This window comes from Crocodylus porosus, unplaced genomic scaffold, assembly GCF_001723895.1.
Source record: "Crocodylus porosus isolate Cpor-Errol unplaced genomic scaffold, CroPor_comp1, whole genome shotgun sequence".
In the NCBI taxonomy this organism is placed as follows: Eukaryota; Metazoa; Chordata; order Crocodylia; family Crocodylidae; genus Crocodylus; species Crocodylus porosus.
The window spans coordinates 64145113-64168022 of record NW_017728931.1 but is presented as its reverse complement, the minus strand read 5'-3'; the positions used below and the strand labels follow the sequence as shown (position 1 = coordinate 64168022).

Sequence of the window (22910 nt, the reverse complement as noted above, 5' to 3'; positions counted from 1 at the left end):
ATTGCAGCTCTGTCTGATCCTTAACCAGAATCTGCAAGATGTAGGGAGATGTCGCAAGTGCAAGATGTCGCTGCTTGTTGCTTAAGCAGGAATCCCTGCCCTTCCTCCCCTGCTCCCATCTCCCACAACACGGACCCCAGTTCCACAGTCCCTAGACATATGGTATGCTAGCTAATGCTGAGATGTCTCTATGTGTGTCTCACCTCAATTTCATTGGGACAGACAGACAGAACAGTGAACACTTAGGGCTATTTGGAGCTAATCAACAGGTCATCTGGTAAGCTGTTTAAGAAGAGTTTGAAGTAATGGAGAGAGCCTATTGTTTTGCTGATAAGGTGATGATAATCACTGTTATCAGCCTCCTGCTGGCTTGCTCACTTATCAGTTTGCTGCACACAGTATAAAGAAGCAGGGAGAGTGAGATTGAAAAGCTCTGTATCATCAATGCATGCATGCACTGAACACACACCCTTGCCTCAGAGTGCTAGCAGCGGGGCTGGGGGCTGGCAACACTCCCACCCCTTGAGCAGCCAGTGGGGAAAAGCCTGGGACCATGCAGGCAGACCTCCGTAATCAGAGGCCCTAGCTTCTAGCCTGAGCCACTGTTTGTGCCTAAATTTCCTCAGTCCAGAGAGAATGTCTGTCCAGTTACAAACCAGTTTAGCCTAGTCAGGTTAGACTAACCTGCAAAAATTGAATCAATTCAGGCTCAGACTTTTTGAATATCTGTCCCTAGCCCAGAAGCATGGTAGGCTGCAAGAGGAAATACTGGAAAGCAGAAATGTTGTGGCACATCCTCATATTTTGTAGGAGGGAAAGGTATCCCTTGTACAACCAATAATTAATTTAATTGGCTAATGAGATTATTTGAATCTAGTGCTCTGGGGCAGGGGCCAGCAACTTTTAATGAATCTTGGGCTGCAACAATTTGGCTTTGGTCCAGCGTGGGCCAGATGGCTTCGGTGGCACATCAGCACCTTGGGCTTTCCCCATGCTGGAGCCAGGCAGCTGGCAGCTACACCCATACTACAGCTGCTTTTCTCCACCTCCCATTCCCCAGCTGGGGCACAAGTGCCACTTTCAACCACAATTGAGCTGTTCTGGGACCAGGTATGTGCAAACCATATCTGTGTTGCTGCTGTTCCTTCCACCACACACCCTGACCCCCAGCTGTATGGCCCCTTTACAGCTCCCCACTGCAGCTGCAGGGGCAGAGCGGGGAGAAGCAGTGGCTGCACAGACACAGTTTACAGCTGCCCAGCCCTCGAGCAGCTGCTCACAGACTGGAAGCTGCACTTGCACCACAGTTGGGAAGTGTGAGATTGGGAGAATTGGTGGCAGCACAGACGCAGGTCCCAGCTGCCTGGCCCCAGAGTGGGTACAGTCAGAGCCCATCACTGCTGATGCACTGACAAAATCACTTGACCCATGTTGAACCAGAGCTGAGCTGGCAAGAACTCAGGCACAGCTAGGGCTGCCTTGTCCTGGTATAACTCCTTGTTGCCCGGAGCCAGCATAGGGATGGGTATGGGCACAGGCAAAGCCCTCCAGCCTCACAGTCTGAATCCATCCCTCCAGCTGACCCCTGGCCTGGTGTTCTCGATGCTTGCTACAATAAGATAAAAGCATGTTAATACCTTCTTCCATAGTAGCTTTTAGGTAGAATCATAGAAACAACAAAGCATGTGTTTCTGACCTACAAAGTGTCCTCTACAGGAGCTCTTGTCACCACCATTTCTTGTGGTAGCTGCATTTTCTATACTTGTTCCCTTGGCCAAAATCAAAATCATACAGATCAGAAGTGAAAGGGGAAATAGGACAGTGGTTCTTCATAATGAGGAGCTTGGAAATTAATTCCTCTTCTGGACTAAATTTGCTTAGAAATGTTGCAATAGCTTTGCAGTGTTTGGGATGAAAATGGAATGGCTGAACCTCACTTTGATTCAACAACTTAGGATTTATTTCACTTGGAAGACATTTTTTTTTCATTATTTTTATGAAAGTTGTTTCATGTCGGAACATCTTGAATGTTTTTTCTAGGGAAGGCCGAACTGTGGTAACCTAGGAGGAAACAGAACCCATTCTAGGAGACGGAATACTTTCAGAATTTAATGTTCTGTTTGGATTTTACAAGGCCTAGGAACCTTTTCCAACACCAGTTCCAAAAAAAAGGAATAAAGGCACTAAACATGGAGACTTCCAGAGACTTTACTGAAACAATTATTATATACTCCAGTGAATGGAATTTCAAGACAAACAGAGGGCAATTTTGCCTGTAATGTGTCTTCCATCTGCCTCTTCCCCCTCCCAACTTTCCCTGCCTGTATTTTGCCAGTCATTTGAATAAGAAGGACACCTAACTATTTCAATATCAAAAGAGTGCTTTGATAAATTAAACATTTATCTTCATAAAGAGTCATAAAGTATCACAGTCTTATAAGTTAAGGTGGGTAAAAATGAACTTCTGTACATTTTCCAAGTGTAGCTAGCTTTGGTGCTGGGAAACCCCAACTACTGGCCACAGCCATGGCACTACACTTTTCCTACTCCCCCCCGCCACTGGACTATTTTAGTCTCCCAGACCCTCCCCCAACCCCAAGTTGGATGCCCCTCACCCCAAGGCAATCAAACACCCTGATCCCACAAGCTGCTCCCAGTGCTAGTTTTACTGGTGTTTAACAGTGCTGGGAGCTGATTGAAGCAAACTGGCATGGGAGGAGGGCCTGGTGGGACTGGTGGGGATTGGTTCACAGAGTAGAATTGTTCTTCTGGTGTTAGAGGTGGTGGGAGGCCTCAAAGTAACCCCAGATCAGGGTGGAGAGAGGTCCCCTGATCCCACCAACCCCCCACACCAGAGCCATTAGCTACCCTGATCCTGCCACCCTCCCCCCCATAGAGCTGCCAGCCTCCAATCTACCCCCCACTTCCCCCCCTCCAAATTACTTCAGTTGGACTCCTAGCACCAATGAACATTGGTAAAACCAGCCCCAGGGGATGTTTGTGAGATGAGAAGCATTTTGGAAGCATCAGGGATAGGGGTTGAAGGAGCCTGAGGGGTTGACAGGATCAGAGTGGATTTCTGATCCCACCTATTTTCCCAATCACCCCAACTGCCTCCACGGACCCTGCTAGGCCCCCTGATTTTGCCCACCCATCCCCTTATCCTGGCTTACTTTAGATCAGGCACTTGGTACTTATCTAATCACTGAGTTAGACCGAGGGACTATTTTTTAATCCAACCTAACCCCCAAACTTCTCACTGTAACTTCTGTATGAGGCCTTAAAATCTTAGTTAGTATCTATTACTTATAAACAGACCATATTAGTTTCTAAAGGGATAAGGGACCTTTCATAGGGTGCAGACAGAAGTGACAATTTTTGCATGATCTCACCCCTGAAAGCACTCTTCAGCCATGACCCAACACAAGTGCATGGCTGCAGAGTGCTTTAAAAGTGCCTGATCCTGCAATAATCTGAACCCTAATTACATAAGTTTTCAGATGAAGATGCTAAAGTGGAGCACCTTCATTATCTTATGCCTGCTCCCAGCACTGTTTTCAGAATGGGAGGGGAGGGGAGGGAGCAGAGGGAGATAGTTTTGCGAGTTGCCCAGCTGGTGCTGGAGGGTGAGGCAGGTGGATTGGAGCCGCCTCTGGGGTGGGGGGCTCCAATCCACCTCCCTTCCTCACTCCAGCACAGGCTAGGGAAATCCCAGAACAGACCTCCCTCCCCTACCTTCTCTCCTTCCCATCCTGAGACACCACTAAGGGGCTGGGGAAAGGAGGCAGGGCTAGGGGAAGAGGTTGCAAATATGCAGCCTCTTTCTCTGGATCAACTCCAAATTGGAGCTTGATCTCCCACCCTTCTGACCTAACAGCCTATGTCTGTTGGGTTGGGAGGATTTGTCTAACTCATGGCTCTTTCTGTGAAGTGCCAAGGGTTAGACCATGGAGCTGCAGTTCTGTCTGCATCCATAAATGACTCTATATGTTTATACCATCCTGTACTCAGGTACTGAATCCCTCGTATCCCAATAAGCGGATGTAATGTTATTTGTGGGATGAGAGCAGAATGCTTTCTTATGTGTTATGTAATTATTTTGAATTGTGTTCTTAACACAGAATACTGGATGATTTACCTTTCTCTGGAAAATGAGGAAATTAACTTCACAGGCCCCTGGCTGTCTTTATCAAATTGAATCATAGGTGTGGGAATATGTAGCAATTAAACTGTTCCCAAATGTTACTTATCCAGAACAGTTCACAGTTGGTGCGGGTCAGAAGTGTCCACTTATACAGTACCCTACCAATCTAGATAGTCACACCACTTCAGTGCTTGATCATTTGCTGACACCAGAGGGTAGGAGTGAGCACTCACCACTGTCTCAAAGTGGGTGAGTGTTGGGGTAGTGCTTTCACCCATGCTTTGGGAATGACAGATGATGGGTGACCTGTGGCTGGGAGCTTTTCCCTTTTCTATGTTCTCTTCTCTTCTAAATGTGGACTGAAGTCTGAAGTGTGATTACCTGACTTGGAGTGGTCAAGGGGGAAGGGGAGAGTGCGTGAAGCCATGCTTTGGGTTCCCTGAGACTGGGGAGACATGAAGGAGTGTGGTCAGTGCAGACATATCTGGTTGTTAGAAAGATAGCTTTTATTGAACAACCAGTGAGGGGGAGATCATTGATTGAAAGTGCAAAAAGAGCAAGCAAAAAAACACTATCTATGTGGGATGCTTAAGTCCTTCTCTGAAACTTTTGGTGGTGGCTACTTTCAGAAACCATGAAGTAGATTAAATGGAGTAATGACTGTGATCTAGTGTGGCAGTTCTGATGTTCCTGTCTTGTTCATCAGTTCTATTCTGGCACTGATTCCAAGAAATACTTCTGAATTGTAGCATTAGTCCCTTGTGGACATTTATGAAGAACAAACATTCTTCAAAAGTTTGAAAACAACAAAAGATGACATAATAATTATTATAATAATAATAATATAATATATAATAATAATAATCTGTACTTTTTCCTATTTTGTTTTAATCCTTTTTAATCCCTTTGTGTTTAACCCTTTATTAAAACCTTTGTTTTAACTCTCCCTTTTCTCATCATCATCATCATCATCATAAAATGTCATCTTCATGCATGTTCATTATGAAAATAACTATAGGCTAAATCCTTACCTTTTAATATGGCTTATTATGGAGGTTTCCTTATGAATTTCCCTTTTTTTTAAATGGCAAAATTTATTTTAAAAAACCATTTGTCAAAGGAGGTTAATTTTTATATCTGTGCAACTTACATTTTAGGATTAAAAATGTGGCATCAATATTTAGCTAAGAGCAAACATATATCTGAAGAGTCTAGAGTTTCTTAATACAAATAAGAATAGAGGGTTGAATCTGGTTCTTTCTCCTAACTTAACTCTCTGTGGAACTATTTGACTTAAATATATCAGAGTCTTGAATTCAACAGTTCAGAGTCCTGCATAAAATAAAATTGATTTTCAAATCATATAACTAAACTCATTGAAGGATGAGAAGTAAAATTAGAAAAGCATATTCTATTTGACTATTTTAAACATTCTAAGAAACTATTATGGAATACAGAAGGCAGTCTAGTTCCAGATGATACAAAGAAGGCTGAAATATTCAATGCCTTTTCTAACTTCAGTCTTCACAAATAGAGATATCTGAGTGCAGTTGGTAGCAAAGACAGAGAAGGTTGGGAAGGGAGGGAGGGAAGATTGAGATAGAATTTGATGACAGTCTGCCTGTACCTAAAAGGTGATTATAGAGATAATGGAGATGGTCTTTGCTCTTTGGCCAAAGGGAACAGTACTTGGAGCAATGGCCTCAAGCTGCAACAGAGGACATTTAGGTTGGAGATTAGGAGGAACTTTCTGACCAGGACAGTGGTCATGCGTTGGAAAAGACTACCCAGGGAACTTATCCTTTGGACATTTTCAAGAGCAGGTTGTACAGACCCTTGGACTGGATGGTTTTTAGTCAGGAATGATCCTGTTTTGAGCAAGGAGCTGGACTGGATGGCCTCATGAGGTCCCTTCCAGCCCTACTTTCCTATGATTTGGCAATAAATGGTCAGCAATAATAAATAGACCAAGTTAAATATTCATTGTGGCTAATGAAAATCTGCTGTTTTGTTTAGTTAAGTCAACATGTGTAATATGCTTGCTAATGTCTCTTGCCAAATTGATAACTACATTTCAAACAGAAGATGATTATGCTTGTTAAGTCTAGAATGATATTTTTGTACTGTGTATTTTAGCTATTTTACTTCAATAATACTTGTACACAATGGGAAAATATTATTACTTAGCCAAGTTGGCAAGTCCATTGAGACTCTCTGCATCAACCTTGTTGATTTTGTTGCCATCAAGATGAAGCTCTGTAAGCGAGGGAGGAAGGCCTGCAAAATAAATATCCAAAAAAGCCTTTCAGTATACCAGCTATTAATTAGAAAAAAAGAGCTTATTTTTTAGTGATAGTGAGTTCTGTGTACATAGCCATAATGGTATAAAAGAGTGTAGCTGCTATCCAGCTCATTAATGTCAGAATAGAAACACATCATCATCAGAGACACATGAATCCTATAATTTATGCTTTGGAAAGGTTAATTTTTAATAATAAAAATTCACAATGAGAGAAAGGTGATACTCTAAGATTTTTAAATACCAGTTTTCTCTAGAATGCATCATTGTGCTAAAGGGCCAGCCTTCATTATTTCAGAATACCGTTTAAATGGAAGCCTGCACAGAAATAACTTTCAATCTACAGGTTAAATGGCAGGAACATATATAGAGAGAAAGACGGAGTCTTCCTATGAAAAACTATGCATGCTCTTAGTTTTTCAGGTGCTTGAAAATTTGTGGCCAAATACCTAGGAATGCTACTGGCAAAATAAATAATTAAAATGTGGAAAAGTAATTAAAACAATAGGTATGTGTATTTGACTGTAAACATTAGCACTGGATTCCTAATTTTCAAAAAAAGTAACTCAGGACCAGTATTTTCACTCTGTCTAGACCCAATCAGTATTTCCAAAGTACCAGCCAAAATGGGAAATGAGGGCATGAAAAATAGTATTAGCTTTCTGAAATATTTTGCAATTTCACTGCATAGTGGCTCAAATATTTATGTTCATTTTCTGCAGTTTGCAGACACTGGCATTTATTTATCTGGGTTATGCTAGAGATCATTCACAGTGATTTACAGTGAATTACATACTTTTTCATCTCTCCCCCCCACCCCTGGAAACAGCTGCTGGAAATTGCAGTGCATGTTATATATGAGAAATACAGTAAGAGCAATTTCTAGAGGTTATGGGAGAAAAGTGAAGATAAAAACCATGTGCAACTCTCAGGTCACCTGCAAACATTCCCAGGATCTGATTAATGACCATGCAGTGTACTTTAAGTGACGTGACTAAATTAGGTCCTGATTTTTCAGGTGTTTGCCAATGCTAGGAAACAATCTAATTAAGTCAGGGTGGAGTGGTGAGTATAGGGGATAAGGGGGAGCTAGCAGGTCTGCAGGGGGAGGTTGGCAGGATTGGAGGGGCTTGCAGGTCCACAGGGGGCTAGTGGGTCTGTGGAGAGTTTGGCAGGCTTGAGGGTTAGGAGGTCCACAGTAGAGATTGATAGGATTTGGGGGTTGGTGGGTCCAGGGCGGGGCAGGGGTTGGTGAGATCAGGGGAGCTAGCTGGTCTACCGGGGGGTTCATTAGGATCATAGGGTTTAGCAGTATATGGGGAGGTTGGAGAGATCAGAGAGCAAGTGGGTTTGTGGGAGAGTTGTCAGGTCCACAGGGTGAGAGATTGTCTATCCAGGGATGGGTGAGGAAAGAGGCAGAGACTGTAGAGTAGGGTGAGCCAGTGAGGAGTGAAGCAGAGGCTGTAGAGAGCTGGGGATGCAAGGGGGCTAGAGGGGGAAGAAGTGGAGAGGCAGAGAGAGAGGGCAAATAGTTCAGCAAACCCTGTCCTCCAGTCACTGCTTTCCCTGCTGTAGCATTTGGTGACCCTCTGATACTTAGATTCTGTACCTGGAAAATTATAACACATATTTTTTAAATGTCCATATATACACTCTAATTATTGGGTTGTCATCTTAGTCATTCAGTCATCTTAGATTTGAGTAAGTGCAATATTTCTTATGCCTGAATTTCCTAAATCCTTATAGCTCTACTTACCTCTAGGAATACCAGTAATATTGCTATCTGAAATACGGATATAGGACAGTTTCTTCATTCCTTGAAAGGCTCCATTTTCAATTCCTGAGCTCTTGAGTGGGTTGGTTCCCAGTTCTTCCAAAAAAAAAAAAAAAGAGTTTAGCAATAGCTTATATTCATACTATTAGACTTCAGAGCATGTTTTACAGTTTTCCTCAACTGAATCTTTACTAATTTGGCAAATTGTTGAAGTATATCAGGACACTTGGCTTTCTACCTAGAAGGTATTACAAATACAGTCAATTATGAGTTATACCTAGAAATTCTATTTTACATCATGTTGCTTTAGCCAAAATTTCTTATGATGCATACCGACAACAATCATTTGATTTAGTCCATTGAAGACAACTTTTCTTAGTTTGGTGATCTCATTTTCATGGGCACGTAGCTCCTGTAGGGATTTGGGCATATTTTCTGGTAGCTCCTTCAGGTTGTTCTTGGAGAGGTAAAGTCTCTCCAGTTTCTTCAGGGGAGCAAAAGCTGCTGGGCTTATTTTGCTGATTTTGTTGTTAACCAGGATGAGTGCCTGTGAAATAATAAAAGATGATATTTTTCTTACTTTGTGTTGAAGGCATATGCCTTAATATAAAACAATTAGGGCAAAAAAAGCCAGTTCTAAAATATCAGGTATCCAGGTTGTTGATAGTTCTGAAATACAGAATTTCTGCCTGGACTGATCTGCTGACCCTTGGGGAGCTGAAGTAAATGAAATGCAAAATTTTTTTAAAAAGTCAGAAAAATATCAAATCAAAACCCAAAGAAATGACTATAAAAATATTTGCAAAACAATTTATGGCCACATCCAGCCATCTGGAGTCTCTAATAATGCTATCTACATCCAAGGATAAAATACAAATCATTCATTTGAAATAAGTGAAGATGTAGCACCACACATAAGCATAACTGCCTCACCATGTTATATGTATCATAATAGTGTGTCAAACAAGCCCTTTCAGGGATCTCTGATTGTTTTGGGATGAAGAGAATTTCTATGGCCTAATTCTAGGATGCAGCATAACTACCCCTCAACCATACAGCCCACCAAGTCTTGCTATATTTTACTCAGTGGCTTCCAGGGAGAAAATCTATGATTGCATAGGAAATGGTACAATTTTCAACTCATAATATTTTCAGCATTTTCTGGGTTTTTCCATCTGGCTTTGTTAGATTTTTGCCTATTCTTTGGTGTTTGATGTTGCAAATCACACAAGTGGCTCTTTGAAGGAATTGCTCACTTGAGAAGGAATAGTTTACATTAGTAAGTATTTGAAGGGTAGGACTTAAGATGGTAACTACCATGGGTGTGGGTTTGTATCTTAATTTGTAACTTTCAAAACACCGATAGTGCTTATTCCATGAACAGTGAAGCAATAAATAGGGAAGAAAATCCTATACCACGGATTGTACAGTATCCTGGACTTCACAGTGAACCCATCTGAAGTTCCTTCCATCTTATTTCCATCATGTTTATTTATCTATTATTCTATTTAAGTGAATCATTATTTGCACAGTGAATTATGACTTTTGGAGAGGAGCTTCCCTATATGTATAAAGTTATGTATTTTTTTCTGTTAGCAGCTACAGAGCATTCTTGATCATTTCCTACATCACATTACTTGCAGGAATGGAAAAAAACAGATGACTCCATGCCAAATGTTTCAATATCCCACATGTTCTGGTGTCATTCCAATATATTTCTAACCCATGCTTATCCTTCCATAATTAAACTAGTGTCAGCTAAAAGGGAAAACAGAGCATTTAAGTCTTGCATCAATCAGTTAGGCAATAAGAATGCCATAAGATACCCCATTACTTGTGATATCAACTTCTTCCAATTGAACATTGATAGGTAAAGAAAGGAAAATGGAAAGATTGTTTTGACCAGTATTTGATGTGTAATGGATTCCCCTTACAGTTCACCATAACTAAAACAAGTGGTATGTTTTTGCAGATGCTTCCATTGAGTACACACGTAGCTGACCATATCTGTTTTTAATTTTGTATGCTAGCCTTAAGCAATGAGATTTGTGAGAGGAGGTAAGAGAGGTCATTTTCAGTTCAACAGACTAGTTCACTGACAATAAGCCTCTCCTAAAATAAGTTTAATGATCAAATGGAAGCTCTGGTCATAATTCTCATTTATTCTCTTGACTCTTGAGTCATAAGAACTACTGCTAGAACAGATCAAAGATCTATCTAATGTGGTTTTCTGTTTCTGGAATGATAAATGCCAGAATCTTTGTAGGAAACTGTATTTTCTATCCCCGATATAATATTTACAGATAACTCAATAATCATGGGATATGGGGAACAATCTAGTTAGAGGTGAATATTATGCCCTGAATCATGAGAATTAATACCCTTTTAAATCATAATTAGACCGATTTCACAACCTGTTGCTGTGGTCTGTGCTTTGTTGTTGTTGTGTTATTTTTTCTTACCAAAAGTAAAGTTTTTACAAGTGTGTAAATTTTTACAAGTTTACAATGAAAGTTAGGATCTGGGTGTGTCTACTTGTGCCTTAACATGCGTTAGTTAATGCACATTAAATCTAGTACTTCCACTCTGAAGTATTATAATAATGTGCATTAACCTGTCTTAATGTGCATTAACTAAAGAACATGAGGCATTTTTACAAATGCTGTGGGATGTGGTACCAGGAGCTTTAATTAAAAGCACCCATGCATCATGTGCATCAGTGTCCCTATGCTGAAAAAATGGCAGCAGAAAATTTTGAAGTAAAGCTCATCAAATGTATTTTATTTCAAAGCCCACTACTACCATTTTTTCAGTGTGGAGATATGCAGGGACGCTGATACACATGACATAGAAGGCTGCCAGAGTGTGTCAATTTCCGTGCTCCAGCAGACTTGATTGAGTCTGCTCCGATGCGCTGGATTTCCAATGTGTTGGAGCAGGCTCTGTGCATGCATATAGGAGGGGACCATTTTTAAGGAACACTTAATGTACATTAACCTATTTTAATGCACATTAACTAAATAACATGGGGCATTTTTACACATGCAAGCACTACAGTTCTGGGCACTTTAAAAAGCACCTGGCACTGTGACACTTGCAGTTGTATAAGTGTTGAAATGCATGTCAGTGCTGAGAAAATGGTGGCAGTGTCCTTTTGAACTAAAACGCATCTGAGGTACTTTAGTTCAAAAGTGTCCCACCCACCACCATTTTCTGTGCACTGGTGCACATTGCACACTTGTACAATCGCACACGGTGCAGCGCAGTGCAGTTGACCTCAGCTCACATATGGGGCAGACTTTATTAATCAAGCCTGCTCCAAAACAGCAGATCTCTGGTGCGTCATGGGACAAAAGAATGTGTGTATAAGTGCCCACTTGTTTAGTGCTGCTTTAATGCACATTTAAATAGACTGATGTGCATTAAAGTGCATGTGTAAACACTCCCAGTTTTTGAAGATTTTAAAACAAAGTCCTATCTTTCCTAATGAGTAATGTTCATTAGCTAAAATTTCATTAGAAATCTTTGTTTAATGTTTAATATTTGCTGTCCTTTAAGTAATTAAGTCTTTACCAGATTTTTTACTATTCTTGATGATGAATGTGTGGAATTAGACAAGCACAGGTTTTATTGTTATGTCCAATAAATCATTATTGGACATCCATTTAGTAGTCTTTATCATAAATCTAGTATTATCTAGTTGATAGCAACAAAATGTTGAGGGCTCTTGGGAAATTCTGTAGCCAAACTTTTTGTGTGTCAAACTCTAGTGCTCTACAAAAAATATGCTCCAAGCATAAAAAATGTTACATTTGGGAAATAAGACAGTGTGTTTATTTTTTAATTAATCCTTTCAAACAATTTGATAAATTTACAAATAATGGTAATTACTAAAAGGTATTAAAAAATAGATTTTGCTTATGGGAAAGAGTGGGTGCTGTGGAGGCTTTATACAATAGACCAGTTAGTCTTGATCTTTTCCATATTAGTATCTCACCTCCCATTTATTAATATGAAAAGAGCCCGGTGGTCAGGACCTCCACTTCAAAAATATGGTTCTCTGGCATTTGTATGCATGATTTTTTTATGCTACAGCCAGGAAAAACAAAACAAAACATGAGAATCTGCAACAGAAGCATCTTGTCAAGCAAAAACAAGTTAGGAGGACAACTGGTATAGCACCTGGCATAGCCTCTGTGCTCCTTTTCTACTTCACAATAACTCTATTATTTGTGAGGCTCAGAGAAAGAAGTAATTACCCTCAGAGTGGCAGCGTTTACGTTTCTGTAAATGTGCCTCTTATGGTTTATTTGTAACAAAAGTTCAGAAAAATTAGTGGGACTTTAGGGGTCAGTGAAAACAGGAACTGAAGGAGAAGAACCAAGGGAAAACATCTGCAGTCAGTGTTGAAGGAGTAAAGGATGGTGTCCAAGTACACGGCACATGAGCCAAGTATCCTGAAAAAAATAACATCATGATAAGGGATTACAGCTACCAATGTGCTATATTTGTGTAATGCCAAAAAGGCTGGAAGGATATGCTTAGTGTTTCAACACCCTGTCATGAAAATGCTGACTAGCCTGGTTTGCATTTACATTTGCATCATTGCTGTTATGGGGCCACTTAGAAGGGGAGAGGAAGGTAAAAGCTCTTTGAATAGGGCCATGTTGTTGATGCTTATGTCAGGCCTGTACTTTCTAATACTGTTTATTGAGGGAAAGTTAAGAAAAGAATGGACCATGTTATTATTTTCCAGCACAAAAGTTGGAACATATTGATACCCAGTTTAAGCACTTGCTAGTTGTGGACCTTGGGGTACTTGAATACAGGCCATGAGCAACTTAGAGAAGGAGGCAAGAGGAAAAGATAATAAACTCATAAATCTGGTTGCCAGAGATTTCTCAAAGGGGCAGGAGGAGCTCACTTCCATCAGATCCTTAACTGAGGCATGCCAGATATTATTTCCTGTAGGAAATAATGTGTATTGCCTCTGCTATCTTCCTTGTACATGTCCCTTTTTTCCTTTAGTGGTCTATGGTATATTCAGGACATAGCTCTTTCCCCTGTAGGAAATGACTATTAAGTAAGATAAAAATTTGCACTTCAGGAGTAAGTTTTGAATGGCTTATCTCTTTAGGGCCAAACTGTCTTCCTGCTTCCACTTTGTGTAGGGATTCTTCACAGGCAAATAATAACTACCTGGCCATTGCATGCAAATAGGGGCAGATGCAGGTTTTGCATGCAAACAAAATGGAGGCTGAGAGTGATGATTTAGCCTTAACTGTAACATGTAAAGCCTCTCACTGTCTCTACCTATCTTTTATTTAATTGTCAGCTACAAGCAGACTGATTTCTTGCATAATAACAGCCTTTGCAAGCCAGTGACTTTTATCAAGGCTAGTACAATTGCTATGAAGTGCACCTTGTGGTCCTAGAACTCAGCAAAATATTGTCAACATATTTTTTCTAAATCCATGTACAATAAAATGACTCAGGCCAGTGAAACAAGAACAAAAGAGCTAAATGACAATGAATAAAAACATTAAAAATGATGCAAAACATATGGTTCTAAGTTTCTTTGATATGACCCTTCTATAACTCCCATGACATCAGTGGAGTTACACAGGAGTCTTACCTCAGTCACTAAAAGCAATTGGGCCTATTAAGTTTTCTTTTAAAACTCCTATTTCTCATGTTTTATTAATTATGGAATAAATAACATTTTTGCCTAGATTCATAGATTGTAGAGTCAGAAGGGACCCTGAAGGATCATTGTGTCCAACCCCCTGCCCCAGGCAGGAAAGAGGACCGAGGTCAGATGACCCCAGCCAGGCTCCTATCCAGCCTCCTCTTGAAGACCTCCAAGTTAGGTGAGAGTACCACCTCTCTTGGCAGCCTACTTTAAAGTCCCTTTAAAGAGGCTTAGTATAAATGAAAATTGGTTACTCCAAGTTTTATAGAAAAATAAGGTGACCATCTGTCCGTTTTTTCCTGGGACAGTCCTGGATTTTAGAAGCCAGTCCCAGGCAAAGGGCACAAATTAAAATGTGCATCCTGGGTGTGGGGCTCAGTGTGGTGGGGAAGGGAAGCAGTGTGGTACCCCAGGAAGGTGGCCAGGCAGGCTGCCTGTCATAACATGCCACTCTGCCTCCGCCTCTCCCTGCAGCGGGCCACTGATGTGGGAGGGAGGAGGGGTGAGGAAGGGGGGTGAGGGGGCAGTGTCTTGGATGTCCTGTATTTACAACTGGGATAGATGGTTCACCCTACAGAAAGGGTAATTTATTCTAACAAAGCAGGAGAAGAAAGAGCAAGGAGGAAAGAGGCATGTCTGAGCTAAAAAGATGTGTTATAGCAAAACTCTATTTTTATAGCATTGTAATAATGCTATTGGACTCTTTCCTCACCCTCCTCTCTGATTTCTTGACATTGTACAAACACACCACAAAAAGACAATCCCTGTTCTAAAGTTTGTTATAAGATTCTTAAGCATCTTGAGGACGCTGCAGTTAGTAAAAAATCACTTTATTATTGGAACAGATACACAGTGCTATTCAGGCCCCACAGAAGTCAGAGGAAGCTTTGCCACTGGCTTCAATGGGGCTAGGATATTACTCAGTGTTTGAAGCCCCAGAGCAAGAAGGCAGTACTTTAAGATACCAAGAACGCATTTCACATTTTTTATTAAAATGTGAATTAGCTGAGTATTCATCATGTGACCTAAATATCCATCATGTGAAACAATATGGAAAACACTGTCTATCTTGTCTGAAGAAATCAACTAAAACAGTGCCTTGTAGTACTTTCTGAAAGAGTGCACAAGTTTAATAGGGATGGCAGAGAAATGATAGGGGGGAGAGTGGTATGGATGTATGAGCAGAATGGTGACCAGAAGTCATAGGGATGCTGTGATATTTTCATGTTGTTACTTAAATCGTTCCTATGCAGTTTTGTGAGGAGATACTTAGCTTAGAAAGCCAAAGAAAGGAGAAGAAAAATCAAAGGAAGGGACACAAGGGGGATAGGGCAGGGCAAGAAGAAAGAAAGGTAGAGCGAAGGTGATGATATTATGTGAAGGGGAAAGGAGCACTATTACAGAGAAAAAAATGTCTGAAGTGAAAACTGGAGAAATCCTCCTAATCATAGAAAACTAGGTTTGAAAGGGATGTTAGGAGGTCAATTATTCCAAGCCTCTGCTCAAAGCAGGGCCACCCCCAAATATATCATTTCAGCCAAGGCTTTGTCTACCCTGGTCTTAAAACCCCCCAGGGATGGAGAGTCCACAATTTCTCTGGGTAACCTGTACCAGTGTTTTACTACCCTCCTAGTGAGAGAGTTTTTCCCAGTGTCTAATGTAAATTTCCCTTGCTGCAACTTGAGGCCATTGCTCCTTGTTCTGTCATCTGCCACCACTGGGAACAGCCTAGCTCCATCCTCTTTGAAACACCACTTCAGATAGTTGAAGGCTGATTTTGACTCCCTCCTCAGTCTTCTCTTCTCCAGTCTAAATAAGCCCAGTACCCACAGCCTCTTCTCCAAAATCATATGCCCCAGCTCCCTAATCCTTTTTGTTACCCCTCACTGGACACTCTCAAAATTTGCCCACATCCTTTCTGTAGTGGGAGGGGGGCAAAAGTAGACACAGTACGCCAGATATGGCTGTCTCTCTGAATCCTAGCCCTACTCTCCAGAGTATCTACTACTCTACTACAGTGATGGCAGCATCAGTTCCTGGATGCATGTCATTAAACTGTTCCTGCATCTTGTGATGGCCAATAAGTGATCAGAGACTACTAGAGGTGTGCTTCATTAAGGCTCAGCACAGATGGTCAAGAAGCCTAAGGCTGAATTGATTCAATCTTTGCAGGTTAGTTTAAGCTGTGTAGATTGAACTGATAAACAAGTGAACAGACTTTCACTCTTGCTTCCAGAAATGCAGCCACATGCCTGCAGTGGCTCAGGCTAAAGCCTTCTGGATCAGCTGGAGCAGAGAGCTTGGGCAAAGGCTAGCCCACCCACCCTATGAGGGGTTCTTTCAGGGGAGGTACAAAGCACCCTGGGACAGAAGTTCAACTAATTGATTTAACCTAAATCAGTTAAGTCTGATACTACAACCATGTAGGTTTATCTTAAACTGTTTCAGTAATTGTGAAAGTGGTTTATATGCACTGAACTTCTGTTGTGTTACAGATCTGAACTGGTTTCCAATCACTTATACCAGTTTATGTGTAATTTATGTCTCTAGCCTAAGCATCCAGGCTCTATCTGATTAGCACTGTGTAACAAGAGCCTCTGCAAAACACAACTGTTTTCAACTGGCTCTTGGAAGAGCCTTATAAAGAGATACAGCTCCATGCACCATCTTTCCCCTGCTGCACATAGTAATAATAACAAACAATAAATATTTCAGGTACAGATAAACATGTAAACTGTACTAATAGTGTACAGTTAGACCCAGACAGTCCCATGGGTCTTTTCTGAACAATTCTGGCCAGGCAAGGGTAAGTCCATTTGTATCAGTCCAAGAGTAAGTTTGTTTGTATTAGTGTCCTTCTGTCATTGTACCTCAGGACTAATTAGCATTTCCAATTTCTCAAGCTCTTTGTTTAAATAAGCATCCCATATCCATAGGATATCTTCATATGGTAGTGCTCTCAGGTTAATGGCTGGGGTGGTTGGAATTCTAATTGTTTCATGAAGGGTTAATTCTGGATCTTTCGGAAGTTTCCCTCTGAGTACTTTGTCTCAAGGAGCCAGTTTTGACTTTTCCCCCTAAATTGGCTGAAAATGGCTTTTTAGCCTTACTGTAGTCACAAGGCTTTCTACATTTCCATGCTTCTGAATTCCTAATAAAAAGCAAATCTGTCATGCTTCATTTTTATGTGAAATTTTATGCAAATTCATGTAGTTCTGTTTTCTGGTTAGTCTTCTCTGTGTGACTTAACTGAATGCCATCAAAAACACCGTGTGCAATAAAAAAAATAGCGTAAAAAATAAGGCTACTGTGACACATTTTTTTGCTGGCACCCACCATCTGTGGATAAGGAGGAAATGCTCTTTCAAAGCTTCTCCATTTATCCTTTACATTTTCAGAAAGTTTCAGCTCTTTGGCTTTTAAATGCTTTATTCATCCAACCAAAGAATTTTCATAGTTTGTTTGCTTCTGGCAATATGTATTGTCCAGTAAGCACTTAGAACTAAGAAGTGGGCAAATCTCCTTTACTCAGTGTCTGAGGTCAAACTAATCCACACATTTGTGTAACAGGAGCCTCTGCTCAATGTTGTTAAGTACAGACAGTCAAAAGGCATGAGCCTGAATTGATTCAGTCTTCAAAGGTTAGTCTGAGCTGTGCAGATTGAACTAATAAGCAAGTGAACAGACATTTACTTTTGATTCCAGAAATGAAGGCACATGCCTGCAGTGCCCCAGGCAGGCAGGTGCCAGAGCATGCCTCCCTGCTTGGTTGAAGCAGACAGCTTGGGCTAAGGCTAGTGTGCCTATCCTGTGATGGGGTGGGGTTGGAGGGAGGTGCAAAGCATCCTGGGATGTTGGGGGACTGAGAGTTAACTGTCCCACATCCCCTCCAGATTCAAGATAAGTCTGATACTACATCCATCCAGGTTTATCTTAAACTGGTTTGGGCCATTTTGAAGGTGGTATATGTGCACTGAACTTTTGTTGTATTACAGATTTGAACCAGTTTCTGATCACTTATCCTAATTTATGTATATTTTCTGCCCCTAGCCCATAAAAACTATCTTTCCATTGGGTCCTACATTTAAGGTTGATTCCCACACAAAACTGCTATGCCGTCATCACCTAGCTCCCACCTAGTGAATGTGACAGTGTTGGGCAGGGTAGAAAGATCCATGGTACAAGCCCTTTTCTATTTCGAGAAGACGGGGCCTTTCCTGCACCCATCTAGGTCCAGGGAAAATTATACTGGAGGGTTGACCCAGCTAGGCCCATATTTTTGTCAATCAGAGTTCACTGGGAATTGAAGACTTAACTAGTGTGTGCACCTCTGAATATATCCATTGAGGTTAGCATACTTGTGGTATTGATGCAAGGTCTAGGTCCCCCCTCAACAGGGACAGAATAAATTGCCAGTAGTAGTTAATCCTCTCAAACCCTAAGGGGACTGATTTTTCAGTTTTCTTAGGAGTAGGAACTAAGGGCACAGACAGATGTTCAGGCCCCCACTCTAACTCATGATGCTTTACATAATGCACCATGAGTTAAAGCACTCACCTCTGCCATCAAAGCAACAGACATTCATTTGTTGGGTTTGGGGAGATCAAGCCTGTCTGCACCGCCCTCCTAGCCAGCATGCAGAAGCGCTCCAGCAGGATCTGAGGAGGCTATCGAACCTCCCCTCTCCTTACCACTGCCCTTCCAGCTCCAGGACTGGCAGCATGAAGGAGGAGGGGGTAGCAAGCAGCACCAAGCTACTGGTTGGGCTTTGCTGCCCTAGATGACCCATGCTGCCTTGTGCCCCCTCCCTGCTATCCTGGTTGGGGTATTGAGGGGAGCTAGGCCAGGCCTTCAAAATGAGGGGGCTCCATTCTGCAGCCTCCCTCCAGCTCCAGCCCCAGGACAAAGTCCAGCCAGCAGCTTGGTGCTGCTCCCTCCTTTCCCTATTAGTCAAGCCCATAACGCATGAAAAATTAACCCTAGGGAACACAATTTCCCTAACATGCTCTGAAGCAGAGTGTCTTCATCTAATACTACATTTGAGGAGGGATAAGTGTTTGCACAACTGACCATTTTAAAAGCACTCTGCAGCTGTGCATGTGTCATAGAGCAGCTATAGAAAACTTTCATGGGCCTGATCATATGAAAAATGTACTTTAGTTTGCTGCCTAATAAATTGCAGTGATACATCCTTCCCTGAGCCTGCCCAAGCTTCCAGTGCCCCATGCACCATCCTCACTGCCATCTCCAGCTACCAGAACACCCAGCTTGCTCCTGGGACAGCATAGGAGGGTGGCTGCATGTGCTGACAGCCAGAGGAGGTGGTGTAGACAGTGAATGGGGCACTAGAAGCCTGCGGGATTCAGATTTCATGTGCTTCCAGTGCCCTGTGCACTGTCACGTTGCCTTCAGCTGCCAGCATGCCCAGCCACCTTCCTGCTACCTTTCTGCACTGTCCCAGAGGCAACCTGGCCCATTCCCAAGTGGTCCCAGGTGGGGGGAAGGTGGCAGGGACAGTGCATGGGATGCTGGAAGCCCCAACAGGCATGGGATCGGGCTGGGTGCTGCCTTTGAGCTGGGGCAGCATCTAGCCTGCTAGTAGCCCAGCTGAGAAGCCCCGGGTGGTGCAGCCACAGTGGAGGGAAGGACTGGGCACCCTGCATCTCAGGCCTAGCAGCTGGACCCCAGATGTGGGCAGCTCCACCGGGGGGGGAGGGGAGGGGAAAGTGGTGAGGGGCCTGATTTTTTTTTCCCCAGCAGAGTCTGGGGGGCAAGCTGCTAGTGGCTTCTGAGCTGAAGGGGGCCCTGGTCCTTCCCTCTGCAGTGGCAGCACCCCCAAGGCTGTCTGGGTGGGCTGTTAGTGGGTGGGTGCTGTCCCAGCTTGAAGCCAGCTCCCAGCATGATCCAACTCCTCCCTGAGCCCAAGCTGGGGCAGCATCCAGTCTGCTATCAGCCCACCTGGGCACCCCAGGGTGTGATGCCACTGTGGAAGGAAGAACCAGGGCCTCCCCACAGCTCAGGAGCCACTGGCAGCTTACCCCTTCCCCTCCCAGCCATGGGCAGGCTGTACTAGAAAAAAAAAAGAAAATGTCGGGCCCCTCACCAATTTTTTTTTCTGGAAGAGCCTGCCCACAGCCCAAATCAGGCTCCTCACCATAACAGTGATGGAAGCCCCTATATTGTAACAGTGGATTTTTAATCATCACAATTAAAAACCCACCAATTAAAAACCTACCGTTTCAATTTAGGGGAACTAAACCCCCATGTACAACTGGCCAAAGTTTGCCTGGTACTGTGGCTTCATTTGTCTTGAAATAAAACAGCTTGAAACTACATCATATAGTCTTTACTGCAAAGCAGAGTGTGCTAACAATATTTAAACATCACATTGTCAAAAGTAAGGCTGGATTTAGTCAAACAAAAAGCCTGTATCAAGTGTTACTAGTAGAGGAGTATCTATTCAGTGTAATTTTTTTATAATTCATGTAGTGCAGAGAACTCTCTGTGATACCTGAGTAATACCTTTGTACTTCAAAAGTGTATTTTTATTTAAAATATTAATGGCTTTAGGTGAGAATCCATAACTAGAATTCATAATTGAACATAAAGGTTGAGAAGTGAGGCTTGGAGTAAAAGGACAGAAAAAATGAGGTTGTTTATTATATAAGTAGGTTTTTTTCATTATTTTTTTTCATTTCTGGAAAAATAAGAGTGTTTCCTTTTTCATGTGAATAATTAATTGTGACTCCAAAAATAACTGACTCAAAAATATTTTTGAATATTATGGTTATGTATGATTTCTGCTGATGCCAAACTATGTGCTAGGTAACTAATACATGACTTTCTCTGAAGAGTATACAATTAGTTCAGATATGCTGTAATAATGAGGAGCTAGAAACAAAGGCTTACCATATTTTCACACATATAGCCCACACACTGATATAACCCACACCAGTGTATAACCTGCGGAAAATTGTATTTTCATAAAATAGTCCATGTATAGACCGCACCCATGTATTCCCCGCATGATAGTGCGGGCTCTGCTGGGTACAGCTGCTGGAGCTAATTGCTGCTAATTGCTGCAGGGGAGGGGAGGGATAAGGAACTGTGAGCCCCACTCCCTGCCGCTGCCACCAGCCGGTGCTAATTGCTGCAGAGGAGGGGAGGGATGAGGATCTGGAAGCTGCGAGCCCTGCTCCCCACTGCCGCCGCCAACCACGCTCAAGTGTGGGCTGTGCTGGGCATGGCTGCCGGAGCCAGAGCCGGAGCTGGAGCCAACTAAAAGTGGTGCAGAGGAGGAGAGGGATGAGGAGTTGTGAGTTGAGTGGGAGGCAGCCCTGCTCCCTGCCGCTGCCGCCAGCCGCGCTCAATCTGCCAGGGCTCACTGCCGCCGTGACATCAGCCCACAGCTGGGGATGGGCGGGGATGGGCTATGCTGTTCTAAAGACTCTGCATAGCCCGCACCCTTGTATAGCCCGCACCCATCCGTCAAGTTTGTAAAAATGTGTATAGCCTGCGGACTATATGTGTGAAAATACGGTAATATGGGTAAAATACACGTTCATTCAAGTTTAATGTACTGGGTGATCCCTACTAAAGATGCTAAGTGAAATCCTGATCTTAATGAAGTCCAGGGGGCCAGGATTTTACAAAGTATTTTTCCCCGGATTATACCAATATCTTCATTGACTTATTTCATGTAGGTTGTATGGCAAAAAAGGCAAAAAGAAGAAATAAAGGGGAGTTTGAATGACGTCCATAATTTACCTCTGTAAGGTCCTGATCTAATGAAGTATTGAAGTGTCTGCTTCACTGAATACTGGTATGTACTGACTATCTCAAGTTTTGGTGTAGGAAGTTTCAGAGTTGGTAGTGTGGTGGAAAGCATGTGGCATTAAAGCTGGTTTCATTCAGTTATGGGTCATGAATAGAGAAGCAAAGCTCAAGATATAAATCTGGAGCAAATCCTACCTTGACAGGTACACACAAATGAGCAGACTATGTAAGAAGTATAAGTATATGAAAGTGTGACAAATTTAGCAAAGATTACTCCAGGGGCAGATGACACAGATCAGAAGATAGGATGGGGTCAATGGGGCAGATGAGAAATGTCTGTGAAACAGAAGAAGAAGAGATGGGTATGAGTGAAGAGGGGAGGGAAGGGAAGGCAAAGGGAGGAATGGATCATGTCCTATTTTGTCAGTTTTCTATGAAGAAAATCAGTAAGTGACAACTCTTTCCATATCATTTCTACTTCCCATTTTCACAAATGTGTGTTAATTTATTTACTTACATGGAGATCCTTCAAGTGTTTGAAATCACCTTCCTTTATCTCAGTGATTTTATTATTCTGTAAGTCCAGCAGAGTCGTGTCTGAGGGAAGATCCTTTGGCACTTTATCCAGGCCTGTGGGGGGAGGATGATAAATGATTAGCCCCAAAAGAATCAACCATCTTTGAACAAGGACCAACATTTATCTTGGCAAACTAATTTTTTCAGTAAAGCAACCATTTCTAGAGTTTATTTTCTGGAACCTTATGAAGATTTTTCTGAGACTTTTCCTGTCTCCACCCAAGTGAAAGGAGTTCACCTCTTGCTCACCTCAAACCAAAATATAATCATTTACATTTCCACTCTACCTTTTTTGAGAATAATTCAAAGCTCTAGCTCACTGTAGTGTATAGGACAAATCCTTTCTAAATCTATTTAATCATACTAAATTAATAAATAACCACTTTTGCAAGAATAGGGATAATTTAATCCAGTCCTAATATGGAATATTGCTTAGCTTTTGAAGGAATTTTTAAAGGAAGGAATTACCATTAATCCATGTAAATAAACTTGCTAGCAAAATATTACATTATTTCAGTGCTGTTCCTTCTAAGTCAGAGACAAAAACTCCACTGGGTTTTAAGGGGGGGGTGTGTGTGTGTGTGTGTGTGTGTGTGTGTGTGTGCGCCTGCCTCAGAACTTAATCTGAAAAGCTTTTGCCATATAAGAA

The 22910-nt window shown here is 42.1% G+C and overlaps 1 protein-coding gene and 1 long non-coding RNA gene across 2 annotated transcripts in view; one reads left to right on the top strand and one right to left on the bottom strand.

Moving 5' to 3' along the window:
- LOC109316872 overlaps positions 1 to 5646 on the top strand; it is a 13261-nt gene extending 7615 nt beyond the window's left edge. The window contains exon 3 of the long non-coding RNA XR_002102937.1: positions 5634 to 5646. This is a non-coding gene — a long non-coding RNA (uncharacterized LOC109316872). The remainder of the gene's footprint in view (positions 1 to 5633) is intronic.
- The window catches only part of DCN (decorin), a 47008-nt gene that overhangs the window by 7484 nt on the left and 16614 nt on the right, over positions 1 to 22910 (bottom strand). Inside the window, exons 3-6 of the mRNA XM_019545250.1 lie at positions 22203 to 22315; positions 8551 to 8764; positions 8200 to 8313; positions 6328 to 6421 (exon numbers count right to left, since the gene is read on the bottom strand). Of these exons, the coding sequence (XP_019400795.1) occupies positions 6328 to 6421; positions 8200 to 8313; positions 8551 to 8764; positions 22203 to 22315 (535 nt within the window). The remainder of the gene's footprint in view (positions 1 to 6327; positions 6422 to 8199; positions 8314 to 8550; positions 8765 to 22202; positions 22316 to 22910) is intronic.